This window comes from Hydractinia symbiolongicarpus, chromosome 11 (genome assembly GCF_029227915.1).
Source record: "Hydractinia symbiolongicarpus strain clone_291-10 chromosome 11, HSymV2.1, whole genome shotgun sequence".
In the NCBI taxonomy this organism is placed as follows: Eukaryota; Metazoa; Cnidaria; class Hydrozoa; order Anthoathecata; family Hydractiniidae; genus Hydractinia; species Hydractinia symbiolongicarpus.
Genome location: NC_079885.1, coordinates 8,034,975 through 8,051,319, shown reverse-complemented (window position 1 = coordinate 8,051,319; position 16,345 = coordinate 8,034,975). Strand labels below are relative to the sequence as shown.

At 33.5% G+C, this 16,345-nt stretch overlaps 2 protein-coding genes across 2 annotated transcripts; both read left to right on the top strand.

The window, feature by feature from the left end:
• The first annotated feature begins 281 nt into the window (after positions 1-281).
• On the top strand, positions 282-11,087 carry LOC130613402 (ABC-type oligopeptide transporter ABCB9-like). The gene is made up of 3 exons (XM_057434752.1): positions 282-401; positions 1,759-1,877; positions 7,341-11,087. The coding sequence occupies exons 1-3, from the start codon at positions 282-284 to the stop codon at positions 9,775-9,777; spliced, it is 2,676 nt and encodes an 891-aa protein (XP_057290735.1). The 3' UTR covers positions 9,778-11,087.
• On the top strand, positions 11,004-15,352 carry LOC130614661 (regulator of MON1-CCZ1 complex-like). Its single transcript, XM_057436097.1, has 2 exons — positions 11,004-11,127; positions 11,565-15,352. The coding sequence occupies exon 2, from the start codon at positions 11,613-11,615 to the stop codon at positions 13,623-13,625; it is 2,013 nt and encodes a 670-aa protein (XP_057292080.1). The 5' UTR covers positions 11,004-11,127; positions 11,565-11,612; the 3' UTR covers positions 13,626-15,352.
• Positions 15,353-16,345: the final 993 nt, after the last annotated feature.

Genomic DNA, 16,345 nt, shown 5'->3' with positions numbered 1-16,345 from the left:
CCACACATCACAATTCAAGATAGGTGACACTTATATAGGTCTGTTGTGTTTATGTTTCCTGCATAATTTGTGAAAAAAAGAAAAATGATTTTTAAACTTTGCTGAAAGCGGTACTTAGGTTACAAAAAAGGAGTTTTTAATGCCATCATCATGTTCGGCATACTTTTTTTTTGCTGTGCTTATCTTTGTCTAAAAAATCATTTTCAATTATTTCGACCAATTAGTGCTTAAAGCGATACTTAGGTAAAAAAAACACATTTTTTTGTTTACTATTCCAAATTATGTCGACAGCAGACATTAATTCAGATCCAGAAACAATTCAGGGCACAATTTTGTACTTCACAATCTGTCAAAGTTACCCTTTTGAAATGGATGACGGAGAGGTCTTATTATCACAACAGGTTAGAATAATACTACTTTATGTTAGAATAGTCCTGCTGATAGAATAATACTACTCTGTTAGAATAGTACTACTAAAAGGTAGAATAGTACTACTATGTTAGAATAGTACTACTAATGTTAGAATAGTACTACTAATAAAATAATAATAATAATAATAATAATAATAATAATAATAATAATAATAATAATAATAATAATAATAATAATAATAATAATAATAATAATAATAATAATAATAATAATAATAATAATAATAATAATAATAATAATAATAATAATAATAATAATAATAATAATAATAATAATAATAATAATAATAATAATAATAATAATAATAATAATAATAATAATAATAATAATAATAATAATAATAATAATAATAATAATAATAATAATAATAATAATAATAATAATAATAATAATAATAATAATAATAATAATAATAATAATAATAATAATAATAATAATAATAATAATAATAATAATAATAATAATAATAATAATAATAATAATAATAATAATAATAATAATAATAATAATAATAATAAACCGCTCTGTGTTCTGAAAACTGATTTGAATGAAGAGAAAAATATAATATTTTTACACTAGCTCGCAGATGCTAGGGTATTTAAATACAGCTGTCCGTCCCAAAATGGAAATTTTTGGCTCTCTGAGCACCGACACGGGAGTAGTCGTGTGTTCGAATCTCATCTTGGTAACTATTTTTACTTTTTTTTTTCTTTTTACTTCTCGCCCGCGAGGATAGGTTTCCAACTCGTAACTGGTATGCCGAACATGGTGGTGACATCAAAATTTTGATTTTTTGTCACCTAAATGTCATTTTAGGCCAAAATTGGTCCGAGATTAAAACTACTTTATTTTCGACAAAATTTGGCACAGTTAACAAAAAAAGTATGCTGAACATGATGGTGACATCAAAATTTTGTCACCTAAATGCCGTTTAAGACCATAAACGTTTCAATCGCGCGATAACCATGAATGATAGGCTGTATTTTTGTTAGCAGAAATTGTAGAATTGGGCCGCATTGTGGATGTTTCATAGTTGTGCATTTTTAATAGCGAGATAGTTTATGCAGCGCCTGCAACTTGTTCCTTTTGATTTTCGCCGCGTTAAGGCGGAATCTTTAAAATCGCCTTGGACGATAGAGAGATAGGAACCACCTATAGCCTGAACGCGCGGTGTCCAGAATAAAGTAAATACTTTATTTACCTGGGCCTGGAAATTGTTCAATTTCTTAAAGGCCAATAGAAATGCGTTATTTAATTTTTTAGCCAATAGGATCTCAGATTGTCAGAATCTGATTTCGTGGCCTTCCGTGATGCTTTGTCTCGAAGTTCTTCGAGTTTCAGGTCCCACAGGCCAAAGTTTCTTGCCCAAAACAATCGGTTACCGTTCCTCTTGATATGTTTGAAACTCCAAATCAATGTTTTGCATGGTCGATGAGACTTCTCAGGTAAAAAAATGCTGTATATTTTAAGCCAGCTAGTTTGTTACTTAGCTATGTTAAAGTGATTTACATTTGCGATTCTTCAGAGTGTTTAAAGCTCTTTTTTAAGCTACGTAATTCCCTAGCATTTCTGTCCAACTATAAAATGGCATGGCCTTCCTTATATATACTTAGGGATCAAACCCATTACCCTTTTTCAAATATCAGGTGAGCAAGCAAATGACTTAACAGTTTGGGAACCAAAACTGATGATTAATATCCTAAAAGGTGCAGTAGTTTTCAGGAAAGTTTGACCGATTTAAGCTACATTTGCATGTCATGTAGCTAGCTAGCTAACTACAGACTGTATTTCACATAAAGAATGTTAGGCAACTTTAGGCACGCAAAAATTAATACTGCACATTTCACATATATTCTGCAAATTGAAGCATTTTTGTGTACCAATCACCCACAAAAATAAGTTTCAGGAAAATTTATTGTGCAAATAATTTGTACCCTTGGCAAGTTAGGCTCTTACAACAATTTTGAATGCATATTGAAATTGAAAAAAAAAATTATATATAAAGCTAGTTGCATTGCTTATAGCTTGGAAAAGATTTAAGGATTTAAGGCCTTAAGGCTTCTTGTTTCCATTCATTTCAAACATTTCCAATGTGGTGAGACAGAAAGAAGTCGATTTCCGTGATGCAGCGAACTATATTGTCGTAAGACCAGGGGTTCACATAAAATGGTAAAATTCAATATTATAAAGAAATGCAAAAACTAGCTATTGTTCTAGCTAAATGCTGATATTGGACTTTAGGGGTAAAAATACCGGGACGGTTAATGCTGTTGTTGTACTAAACTAAGGGAATCCCCCCATAACTTTGCGACCGGGAAACATGGCAGAAATATTTGTGTTAGAAACCCAGATTTGTTTACAGAATCGATACAGAGATAGTCTTATATTTTTGGTTGTTATATTCTTAGATTGTTCTAGGTTGTTCTAGCTTGTTCTAGCTTGTTCTCAGGTTGTTCTAGATCGTTCCAGGTTGTTCTAGCTTGTTATAGGGTGTTCCCCTTTTTAGTATGTACGCACCAAGACAAGAAACCCTCTTTTTACAGCAAAATAATATTTAGAGATTTTGCAAATTCTTATTTCTTAAAAGGGTCGATATTTGATATCATTAAACGATATAAATAATTAGTTAAGTTAAAGCTGCTTATTTATACGTGCAGGGTATTAATTCCAAAAATGCTATTTGTACTTGGCTACGATATGTGAAAATATGCTGATGGAACATAATTACTGGCCAAAAATAAAAATAGGACCTTTCGATGTTAAATTTGATCTTGTATTGTATTTTCCTGATAACTTTTCTGTATACAAGTTATGAAATATACGAGGAGATAGGCCTATTTTACATTTAAACATAAAACAAAGGTTTCGATATATAAATATTAATTTCCATTAGGGTTTGGATTTTCAATTCTTCAAACAGTGGCTTAGAAGGTGTTAGACGATCTTCAAAAGTTATAACTCGGATTGCATTTTTTTGTTTTTGTAAAGTTTCAATAGATTAGTTTTGTTGGTACTTGCTCAGGTTATAATACCATATGATAAGTGACTATGGACGAAGAAAAAATATAATTTGTTTAAGCAGATACTTTGGCAATAAGTTTCTTGATTTATATAAGATATACCTATGTTCCTGACAATTTTGCTACATATTGTATCAATATGATGTTTCCAAGTTAAATTTTCATCAATATACACCCTAAAAATTTTGTAACTTTATCTCTCTTAATCTCTGTATTATCAATTTAAAGTTTTGGAAAGGTAGAAGGAATTTTTTCTTCACAAATTAATTTTTGGGTATAATTATCATAAAATTATAAGCGATCATGTGACCAGCCTGTTCCAGGGCCTTTTCACCGCTATCAGCTTTATGTCAACAAGGCAAAATGTCCTGGGTACGAGGTTGCCGGCGATCGTTTTTCTGCGTTGCTACGTGATGTTGGGGGTCATTTCGGTCGTTGTATTCATGATCCGGCGGTGCCTCCCTTTTGAGTGAGTGACAGTCGAACATTGCTATATCCAATAAATCCTATGATAATACAGCCTTGCTCCTTCCTGGCACCTTAGTTTTAGACTGAGAAACCGACAAGGTACTCGACTCAAGTGCCATATGGAACCAGGTCAAAGATAATTCGGCGGAGGTGAAAGAGAGCTGCTGTGATGAGGCGGTGCAGATCGTTGGTAAAATAACTTATTCTGTGAAAGGTACAAAGTACCTTTGTACGAGGGTACAAAGAGGCATATATAATATATAAAATACTTACTAAACAACCCAACGTCACAGAAATGCTTTACTTTTTTCTTCATACACAGTAGACGTCCGTTAATTCGAATGCCGCTTAATTGGAACTTTCCGTTATTTCGAACAAATTGCCAAGTCCCTTGAGTTTGGTTTAATAAAGTCTTATATTTTGAGCTGCTTAATTCGAACTCCGCTAGTTCGAACATTTCGCTCATTCAAATAAATTTTTAGTCCCAAGGCTGCATTATGCTCTTTAACTCGAAATTTTGTGTATCGATAAATAACATCTTATGGAAAAAAAAAACGTTTTCATTTTTATTCTTTTTTATTGCATCAATGGTGGCAAAATTTCTTGTAATTTATCAATTAAATTGGTATTTCCAATAAAATAAAGTTTACAAATAATTTGAAGGCCCTGCCCATCGTTAAGTAAACAACGTTAATAGATTTTTATAAAAAGTTGTAGTAAAGTTGTAATAAAGTTATATTAGCATAAAACTTTTAAATGTTTATTAAGTTTTTGTTTTTTCTGAACTTCCGATAATCCGAACATTCGTTAATTCGAACAAATAATTTAGTCCCTTGCGTGTTCGAATTAACGGACGTCTACTGTATAACTAAACCCATTTCATTCTGTAAAATATTATACAAATTATACAAAACGAAGCTTAAACAAATTTTTGACTGCTGCCCGATTTTAGACCGCCGCTGAACTTTGGACCACCGCTGCATTTCTTTCAGTTCTAGGCAGTTTCCATCCAAACGACCATTCAAGCACCAACCACCGCGGTATTACATTGTCTCAAGTGATTCTCCGTGTTGTGCAACCTTTGAGAAAACGCAAAGCCAGCCGGTTGAAACGACCGCCCAGGCAATAAAACGCTAAGAAGAACACCCCCGGACTTCATTATACCAAGAACACCTCAGTTATTGATACACCGACCTAAAACACAGCCGGATCATAAAAACAACGCTATTTAAAAACGATCGCCGGGGTCCATCAGCAGGTCCACCGAGTCAGGCATTTCAAATCATAAACAAGTAGGGCAAAACTGTGCAAAGTAAAACACAGTCTTTTTTATCAGTTGAGACTGCATTCCTTGCGTCTTAAAAAAACTTTATTAAACTACTTTACTATTTTTATGCCTTGATTTACTGAAACGTTCTTATGATCACACATATAACCAAAATTTAAACGTTTAATCTACAACTATTTCAGCAAAAGCATGCTAATAGTGTGGCATTGTAATATTGACGATTTTTGACTAACTTTGGGCAGGAATAGCAACCACTCAAAGTAGGACATTTTAATATTGACGATTTTTGACCGACTTTGTGACTGGGCCTAATTAGGTTTAATAGCACAAAGCTAACCAAAAGGCATTTTTTTGCAATACAGTGGTTTTCTTATACATGGTAAAAAGTTTCACTTTATTTTGTTGTGAACAATTTCTTCCCAATAAAACACTTAAAACACTTAAATAATCAGTACTGTAATTTTTCTTATTACCTGACTGATACAAAAAACCAGTTAGGATGAAAAAATCTGATGATTTGATTGGTTTACGGCTTATTTTAACAGGTCTTTGTATGAAGCCATACTAACCGGTTTAGGTAGCCATTATTAAAATGACAACATAAAACATAAACAAATGAAAAATATTTTGATAGCACATAAAAAATATAAAAGTGGCTCACTTAAAACCATCTTTTCGTCTCAATTCACATAAACACTGATTCGAATTTGTTTTGTTTACTTACAAAGTTTTAAAATCGAGCGATCTTAAATTCGAAGAGTATCAAAATCGAACATGTGTTTTTTCCATGGTGCCTTGGGAATAGCAACTAAAATATAGCATTGTTTGTTTTGTTCACAAAGGAATATTTATTTGCAGATCAGATACTCGGTCAAGGGCACAGACCTCGCAAGCTCAGTCTGTACTTTTGGCCTCGTGCTTTGTATTTTACAGTACAACATCAAAACCGGTCAGTATCTGTTAAATACATGTACCACATATAGGGCAAAAACTTTCAAAGTCTGGCAGCTTAAGGCAGACAAATATTTTTGCCCGACTTTATATAAGGCCTGACTTTGTGTGGGACAGTGGCACCGATCCCCCTATCTATGGAGTTATATGTGGGACAATATTTGTGTATGGCTTTCGTCGCGTTGTAATGCTTTTTGTCATGTCGTATCTTTCTTTGTGGCGTGGTTTTCTTTGACTCGTAATAGTTTTTGTCGTGTCGTATGCCAATTCGTGGGGTATTTCACTTTAAGGCGAAATAGTTATGCTTTTTTTACATGGAATTACTAATTTCGTGAAGTTTTAACACAGTATATTTCACTTTCTTTCTAGTGGCTTTGGTCTTTCCACTGGGTAAAGCTAACTACTATTTTTGTCATTTTCTTTTAATCAATGATACATTCTTAGCTATAGATTTAGCTAGCTAGCTATACATTTTAAGCATTTAAACTAAAGCATTTAAACATTTAAACTAAAGGTTTTGTTTATTTTATTGCACTTTATTCATGTGACTATTCATGTGATTTCTTGTAAGAGCTACACAAATTTAGTAATTTCGTGTTAAAAAAGCATGAAAATTTTCGCTACGAAGTGAAATACGCAGCGAAGTAAAGTACGCCATGAAGTGAAATACGCCGCAAAGTGAAATACCCCGCGACAAACACAAATATGACTTGACGAAACGTTAAACCACCCTACAAATAAAGATACGACGCGACAAAAACCACACCACGAAGAAAGATACGACACATGAAAAGCATTTACGACGCGACATTGTAAAAATAGTTTTAGGTGTGTAATTTACTGAACGTCCAACCATTTGGTGGCTTCATCCTCATCTTAGCTTCTGCTATTAGGTAAGGTCTCCCTTCAAAATAGTTTTTGTTTTTTTTCTCTTGATACTACCAATTTATTTAATTATTTGAACTGACAGCTATTTTTGATTAATAGAATTATCTTATCTATCATCTTCGTTAGCAAGACTTAAAGCTTACCCTCCCACTATGCTCCTACTTAAAAAAATAATTAGCAACCCTCTTTACCCAAGTTTACAGTGATTGACACAGGATTTGATGGCAACTTTTTTATTTTCACATGCTACTGATAACATTCAATGATACTGATTGCATTAATTTGTTATTTAGCTACATAACAAGACAAATAATGAACACATTGGTAGGTGTAGCAGTGGTTTTACTTGTAGCATTGGTTGATATACTGTTATTTACATTGGTTTATTTGTTTTATGACCAAAACTCACGAAAAACGAACAGTGAAATATTCGCATATTCCTTTGGTACATCACTATTTGATGTAGTAATACTTTCTGGAGTAAGATTTTGTGTCTTAGTTGGAGCTTCAATAGGAGTGTTGTGTAATAATGTAGTTGCAATTCAAAGAATTCAGAGAACATCTAAACTTATGGTTTACTTTGGTTGTGGTATCTCAGTCTATGGTATCCTAAAGATTTTGTATTTTACGGAAGATAAAAAGGATATGGGAGTCAAAGATTGGATCTTGCTGAGCAGTACATTAGCTTCATGTCTTTTCATGTACCCCTGCTGGATATTGCTTTCAAAATGTAAGTGCACAAGAGCTACCCTTTCCATAAATGATGAATATCTTATTGACAATAGTAGTGACCACAGCAGTGAAGCAAGTGATGGAATTCCAGAGGAAGACAATCTAAACAAATTTGATAGGGAAGAAGCTAAAAAGTTTACAACTGGAAGAACTGTCATTAAGTTACTTAAAATGACTAAAAACGATATTTTTTACATACTATTGGCATTTGCATTTCTTGTAGCTTGTTCTGTTGCTCAAATATTTCTTCCTTTTTATACTGGTGAAGTTATAAATTACATTGTCATTGATAAGTCTGTTGAGAAGTTCAAAACAGCTATGTTGTATATGGCATTGATTACTTTCTTTGCTGGGTTTGCATCAGGAATGCGCGCTGGCTTGTTTACTTATGTATTTGCTAGATACATATTACGCCTGCAAAATTTGTTGTTTACAAAAATAATGGAGATGGAGATTGGTTTTTTTGACATTCGTAAAACTGGAGAAATAACTTCTCGATTGACTTCAGATTGCACTAAGATTGGAGATGGTGTTGGTCTGAATGTGAATGTCTTTTTAAGAAATGTGGTTAAAATTATTGGTATTCTATTCTTTATGATCAAAATATCTTGGAAACTCAGCATTGTTACGCTTATTAGTATACCAATCATAGCTATAATATCCGAAGCATTTGGTGAAAAGTATCGAAAACTGTCTGAAAAAGTGCAAAACTCCTTAGCTCATGCAAATGAGAGTGCAGAAGAAGCCATATCGTCTATGAGAACTGTCAGAAGTTTTGCAGCTGAAAAAGATGAAACCCAACGTTATTCCGAAAGATTGGACGTAACTTATAGCCTGCGCAAAAAGGAAAGTATGATTGTTTGTGGTTATCGTTGGTCAACTGAGCTTACAGATTTAGCAATGACTTTACTTATTCTCTACTATGGTGGACATCTTGTGATGAAAAACGATATATCTGGAGGACATTTGGTATCTTTTATTCTTTACAGTATTGAGCTGGGATTTGCGTTTGAAGAGATTGGTGATGTGTATACTGGGTTAATGGAGGCTGTTGGTGCCTCAAAAAATGTGTTGGTTTATATTGAAAGGAAACCCATTGTGGTAAATAAGGGCGAGCTTTGTCCTGAATCTGGAATTGAAGGAGAAATACGATTTGAAAATGTCACATTTGCATATCCATCTAGAAGTGATACACCTGTGTTAAACAATCTAAGTTTTACAGCTAAGAAAGGTGAAATCGTTGCATTAGTTGGACCTAGTGGCGGTGGCAAAACATCAGTGGTAAACCTTTTAGAGCACTTCTATGAACCAACACATGGAAAAGTATTAATTGATGGAAAAAGTATTGAAGAATACGAGCATGCATTTATTCATAAGCAAATCAGTTTAGTGCAACAAGAACCAGTTTTATTTGCTAGAACGATCACCGAAAACATTGCATATGGCCTAAAAATTGGATCCAACCTCGAAACTATTAAAAATTCTGCAATTATGGCTAATGCACATAATTTCATTCAGGAAATGCCCAAATCTTATGACACTGAAACAGGCGAAAAAGGATTACAATTATCTGGTGGACAGAAGCAAAGAATCGCTATTGCAAGAGCTCTAATTAGAAAGCCTTCTATTTTAATTCTAGATGAAGCCACCAGTGCTTTAGATGCGGAATCGGAATATATTGTACAACAAGCAATCAATAGAAATCTATCTGGAAGAACTGTTATTGTTATTGCTCATCGCTTAAGTACCATTGAGAAAGCTGATAAGATTCTTGTTATCAGTAAAGGAGAGGTAGTCGAAGAAGGAAACCATGAGTATTTGATCAATCAAGAAGGTGTCTATGCAAGTTTGGTGAGCAAACAGTTACTTGGTATGGATCAGGAAAAAGACAACGAAGACAACGCTCCTAAAATACCTTGTTCGGAAGAATCAAATTGTCCTGAAAGTGCTAGTAGTCATCCAAAATCTAGTTATTCGAAGACAAACATTAAAATTTGAATATCAGCATTTATATATTTCAGTTAAAATAATTCATGGCTAATATTTATTTATTTTTGCTAGGCAATAGGTTAAATACACAGATACATATCTTGAAAACTACTTTTAGAGTATTCTCTGGTCTCCAATAGCGTCTGGTGAAACCTTATAGGGGACACCTCTCTAAAACTGAGACTATGTATGTAGCGGGCATTTTAGTAGTTGTTTAAAATTTTGGCGATTTTTGCGATGATTGTTTAAATTTGGCATTGTTTTTTAAAAAAGGTGTATGTAACTAATTCTTTAGATACACCTTAGAAACTAATCACTTAAAACCAACGCTGAGACTTAAAAAAAATTGTACTATGTACCGCGGCTAAAGCATTGCATGGATAAAATTTCTCGTTTTTTTCGAATTTTGACGCAAAATTTATGAAAATTGACTTGACCGCCAAAATTTAACTTTTATATTAGTTTCTTAAACGCCAAATAAATATCAGTTGGCATTGTTGTTTCACAGTTGACGTCCAAAATAACTAAAATTTTGGTAACAGAAATTGGGGCGTAATAATTTCAGGTTTGTTATGTTTACAAATTCAACTACAACTTTCTATTCCGTGTACATTCTACTTTGTTTTGTTTATATAAAAGCATGACTCCTATAAGCATAGTCTTAAATTTGGTCATTGTTAAGCATGTGCTAAGCATTATGTGAAGCCTAAAAAGATGTTATGAAGAGTCTTTGTGTTTTTTGCTTCGTTAGCAGTTTTTCTTTTTATTCTTTATGTCTGAATTACCACCAAATAGTGAGTTTTAAGTTGTAATTACTGATGTTTAAAATTCAAATACAATATTTTTTCTTAAATAAGCACATTTTGAGCCTGGTTATGTGTTTTTTATAAGCATATTCCAATAAATATTTTTACCATTAAGCATAACTTTCCATAAGCTTCCTTAAGCCTCATTTTAGAGTTTCAATTGCTTATAAAAAACATGTATTCCAGACTAAAAAACTTAATAATATTGAACCTATTTGGTTGTTGTCTGTGTGCACATATTTGAAGATTAAAAAAAAAGTGTTTGGTTGGAGGTATAAAATTTTGATCCTGAAAAGCTTGTGCGGAATATGATATCCGTTTCCTATAAAATTGAACTTTTGTTAACATGACAAATCAAGTAACAGCACGTTATCAATTGCACTATTTATTTATTTATATATTTTAAATTTACATGTATGTATTCTTGTGGTTTTAGAAACAGTAGTGTGTGTTATATCCTAGTTTCAATCATGGAGAAAATCAATGAAACGCTTGCCGAACTAACCTATCCCATTTTAAGGTTGTTTTGGTCACCCTAAAGATGCTCGTTCAGGTTATATTTTGTTTTTTAAAAGCAATTGAAAATTTGGAATCAGGCCGGGATATGCTTATGCGAAAAACAAAACCAGACTTTAGTATGCGTACATTATGCTTATCGGTGACAAAAATTACCTCCCCTTGTAAGCCTGAATAAAAGAAAAACATGTTAAGAACTAGTTTCAAAATCATTACTGGGAAAGGGGAGAGTGGTCAGTATAAGGCATTTCATTACATTTTGTCATGATGTGTCTTCATTATATTTTGTCATGATGGTGTGACTTGTTACACTTGTATATTGTGCACACACTGAAGAGAAAAAAAAATAATAAGTTATAAATTTTTTTCCTGACTTGTGTTGCTTCTGAGATTTCTCTAATTTCATGGTTGCCTGTGAGGATTTTAAAAAACATTATTAATTATTTGTTATCATTGGGAACTTTTCTTTTTTAGGTCAGGATATAAATGTGGAAGAATATGTTCGTCTGAAATTCATCAGCAATGGCATTGTATTACTTGGAATTATTAAAGAATCCATTAAATTTCCCGCCTGTATCACGTGATGTCAATGTATTTTTCGACGAGTGTCAGAAGCAAGTGTTTGCTGTTGCTACAGAAAAGAATAAAACACGCGTTCATGTAAAGGGTCCCAATGATGCGTCTGATGCTAATTTTCTTTTGCAAGAAAAGGGAAACGTCATCTCAATTAAGTTTTCTCCTGATCAACGAATTTTGGCTGTTCAGAGATCATCAAAATCGATCGATTTTATTAATTTTTACGCAGGTGCAAGCACGGAGGAATATAGCCAAAGTTGTAAAGGACGGTCAACCCAGATTATTGGTTTCTGTTGGACTGGTTTGAACGACATTGTTTTTGTCACTAATCAAGGAATTGAATTTTATCAAGCTCAAGGCGAAAAGTGTTCTCTAAAGCTCCTGAAACACTACAACGCTACTGTTAACTGGTTCGTGTTTCTACCAGAAAGTTCCGTTTTGTTGTTATCCTCTGGAATTATGGGTAATATTATTCATCCTTATTTATTTAAAACAGGAAATATTATGCGGCTACCAAAATTTGAAGTGGAAAATCCACCTTCCACAAGGAACCCGCAACCCGGAAGTCTGCTCGAACGAGATGTAACTGTAGCTAACATCTATAATAACATATACGTTGTCGTGTTAAGAAACCAACCACGATCTTTTAATGCTGTTGGTGCTGAGATCGTGTTGTATCAGCTTCAGAAGGATACACCAGCTAAAAAGACAGCCGTGTTACGTCTGGGCGCGGTCGGTCGTTTTGCTGTTAATGTCGTCGATAACTTAGTTGCCGTCCACCACCAGGCTTCGAAAACATCCATGATATTTGACATCAATTGTCCAGGAGAGTTTGATGGTCAAGTAACACAGTATTATCCCGTGTTGTCTCCCCTTCCAATTGAACCTTATATGATGCAAGTAAAACTGAACGAGCATACAGAGAATGGTGAAGGTGAAACAAGGGAAGTTGTATGCGAATCTTATTCGCCCAACTGGGTTGTGTTTCAGCCCAACATAATAATTGACGCAAAGCTTGGTTGCTTATGGAAACTGAACGTCAAACTCTCTTATATGATCAACATGATAGAAGATAAAGGCAAATTAATTGATTTTTTGTTGTTGCGATCTGGTAGCAAGCCAGTTATTATATCAGTGTGTAACGAAGTTCTCACTCCTGGTAGACAGACTAGTCTTGGTAACGTTGCTTTGATTTTTGACAAAATCAACGCAGTGTATGCGGAATATTTGGAGCTAAACAGTACTGGCACGGCGTCTGTGCAAGATACCACGAAGGAAAACGAACTAACTGGTCACTGGTTTCAAAAGCAGTCAGTCTTAGACCAACACGACATGTACGCTGCCGTGTTTGCTTCTTTCGTTGATCAGGAACAAGTTTCTCACAAGTTTGTCGTAGCTGTGTTAATCGAATATCTACGATCGCTGAGTCACCATAAAATTCCCGTAGAATATTATTTGAACGAATTTATCATTAATCTTCTGGTGAAAAAGAAATTATTTTATCAGCTGCATCAGTTTATACAATATCATGTTTTAAGCGATTCCAAATCGCTAGCATGTTTGTTGCTTTCGCTAGAACAGGTATACCCTCCCGCGTATGATTTAGCGTTGGATATGATGAAAAGACTTGGTACTGCACAAGAAGAAATTATTGAAACTTTGCTTCTGAAAGGTGTTATTGTGTCAGCTTTAAAGCAGCTTCAGAATTTCGACATGATTGATTCTGCTGCACCACGGAAATTCTTAGCCGCAGCTATGAAAACAGGAGATGATATGTTATTTTATACCGTGTTCACCTTCTTTCAACAAAGAAACATTAAATTAAGAAAGAATCCTAAGTTTGTGAGAGGCGAACAATGCGAGATATATCAAAAACATTTCGAAAATGTGTTTGGTAGAGGAACTCGAAAAGACATGGATGGTTTAATTGAAAGTCTAGGCCACCTAGACATGGTATGATAACAAAAACAACAGCTTTCGGGAAGGTTGCTTTCAAGTACTGTAATGCATATTTTTGTGTGAGAATTTTGTTTCGTCAAGGATTTCATTTTGGTGTTTCCGTTTTAGAGTACCCGTGTTTTGTTAATTTTTGTGCAATGATTGTCATTCAGATATGAGATCGGAACTTTACTATATTTTTTTATAAACAATACCAAATTTAAGCATTTGCCCCAAAAAATTGCTAAACAATGTGTTTGGAGTGAACAAGTAGTAGTATTTCACTGACAATCTTACCCAGGTAAACAATGACTAAACAATTTTTGAGGGTATTTTTTTTACGTAGCTAAACATTGTTTGGGGCGAGGTGCAAAAAATGTTTTTCACCAAAAATAATGTTTGTATGTTGCTGTTTTCTAGGCACACTTAATTAGGAGAAACTTCCGTGGGAACGTTATGGTTTAACTTTCTCATTTCGCAAAAAAAAATTTCTGAATCTATAAAATGGTCATTTCTGTAGAAATCTTCTTTGCATGTTCAAATTTTCTGTACAGATTTTAGTACAGATGCGCGACATTAGACTTTTACAAAAAAACAAATTTGTTTGCGAAAACGCATCTATACCATAGTTCGCTATATTTTCTCGTATTTTTTAGCGCATTTAATTTTGGCGCACCTTATTAGGTAAAAAAATTTAACGCATAGAAAAATTCACGCCTAATTTCTGCCGTAGCCAAATTAAATCCATGCAAAATTTTATTCCTGTTCATAATCTATTTTTTATTTTATTTTTTTAAACTTGTTAACTACACTTTCATTCAAATTTGTTATACAGTTTTTATACTGTATAACAAATACAGTATAAATAGTTGTTATACTGTCGAAATGGTATCGAGAACTGTCAAAATGAAAACGATAACTGTCGAAATGAAAACGAGAACTGTCGAATGAAAACGAGAACTGTCGAAATGAAAACAAGAACTGTCGAATGAAAACGAGAACTGTCGAAATAAAAACGGGTACTGTCGAAAAAAACCCCGAGAACTATGACACCTCAGGAAAACTGAGATAGTAAATTGATAGATTGATCTCACTGAAAATAGTTTTAAGGGTATACAAAACAGGAGTCTGACTACATACGTTTACAGAAATTGTCCTTAACATTAAGAAACATCCAGGTTGAACCCAGAAATTGTGTTTTTTATAAAAAAAGACGTGTATTTTTACGGTGTAAGGTACTTTAATGATAGCATTTATGTGTTTCCACATAAACAAATTTATAAGGTAGGCTGAGCTGGAGTTAACTTATTAAAATGTGCGAACAAAGCTGACAAACGAACGAGTGAAATCGGATAGGCATCAATTAATTTTTTATTTCGTTAAGGGGGTGTATCATAGACCTTTTTATTTTGTTACTGGTTTTAAACATGTTTTTCTTTATTACTTTGTCTTGTTACTATGTTAACAGATTTTACACAGTGAAAATGACTATTTTATATATTCAATCTTTTTGTATGCGCCCTGGTTGATGCCAAGTAAAAATAATACTTCAAACAAGCTTATTTTTTATATTTTTGTTTCATGTTTACGCACGACTTAATATGTTGTATGTATTATGCAACCTCGATCCCAGGACCTGTTGTCTCTTTTTGCATATCGCGCAGCGCCGATTAAAATAAAAAGTCCTGGGAACGAATTTGTGTGTTATGTTTATGTTGCCAAATACGATCTAAATATGTTTTATACAATCCACACTGTTTACTTTCTCTGATCAATGAGATGATTTGTTCTATAGGCACTGTTGTCACGATTAAGTCGAAAGAAACAAATTTAGCTTTAAGGCGAAGTTGAAGGACAAACATTAATAAATATGTGGGTCTGAAAAGGTTGTGGCATAGTTTGATTAAGCGGTTGACCACTTTTTTATCGGTTGCTGGGGCTAATGCGTGAGCGCTGTCAATCATTCTCGACCGATTTTCAAGTTCTTGAACGAGTTGGGAAAATATATATTAAAATTTTGTCCCCATTAAACCGGAAATACATTACCGTTGAAAAATTCTTGTATATTCTAACTACTAATTTAAGAGATTGACCAAAACCGCGCAATTCTTACACAATTTGATCAAGTTTCACACAATACAGATAAAGGCTAAAAATCTTTTGAAAAAAAAATCTTTGCACTCTGTTTAAGAGCAGACTGTTGTGTTTCTTAATATCTTCAATTATTTCGATCATCTATATGACCTAAATATCAATTTTGGGCGCGTAAGCACAGTCTTTCGATACGCCATCATAATTTATTTTGATTTTATGTGAAACGCTGAACAGCGAAACACCGGAACAAGTGATCCAGAACCCCGAAACAAGTAATCCTGAAAAAACAGTATTTATTTTTTTGGAAAATACCGTATTTCCGCGTCTCTCAACCTTGTCCCCAGGGCATCTTGCATCTTTCTGACATCCGGGATGCAAAAAAGATACAAGATACACTGGGGTCGAGGTTGCACGTCTACTATTTCAGCCCTTAGTCATGTAAGATTGAAAAAATCTCGCATCTCTAATCTCGCCCATTGTATTAGCGCTGTAATTTCTATCGAGCGAGTCTGGTATGTTTTTCATATCATTTTTTTAGAATTCCAATTAAAAGTTGTGAAATTGCGTTTTTTATTGCACAGAACAATTTGTCCTAGATTTATTTGTGGTTTTATGTTTCAAACGCATCATAATTCTTGTTTCTCTTT

Bases quoted from the DNA above. Each gene is read 5' to 3' on its own strand.
- LOC130613402 (XM_057434752.1), top strand. From the start codon at position 282: ATGTCGACAGCAGACATTAATTCAGATCCAGAAACAATTCAGGGCACA. The intron at 402-1,758 runs GTTAGAATAATA...TTTGTCTCGAAG, and splicing joins AGGTCTTATTATCACAACAG to TTCTTCGAGTTTCAGGTCCC. The intron at 1,878-7,340 runs GTAAAAAAATGC...TTTGTTATTTAG, and splicing joins TGGTCGATGAGACTTCTCAG to CTACATAACAAGACAAATAA.
- LOC130614661 (XM_057436097.1), top strand. From the start codon at position 11,613: ATGGCATTGTATTACTTGGAATTATTAAAGAATCCATTAAATTTCCCG.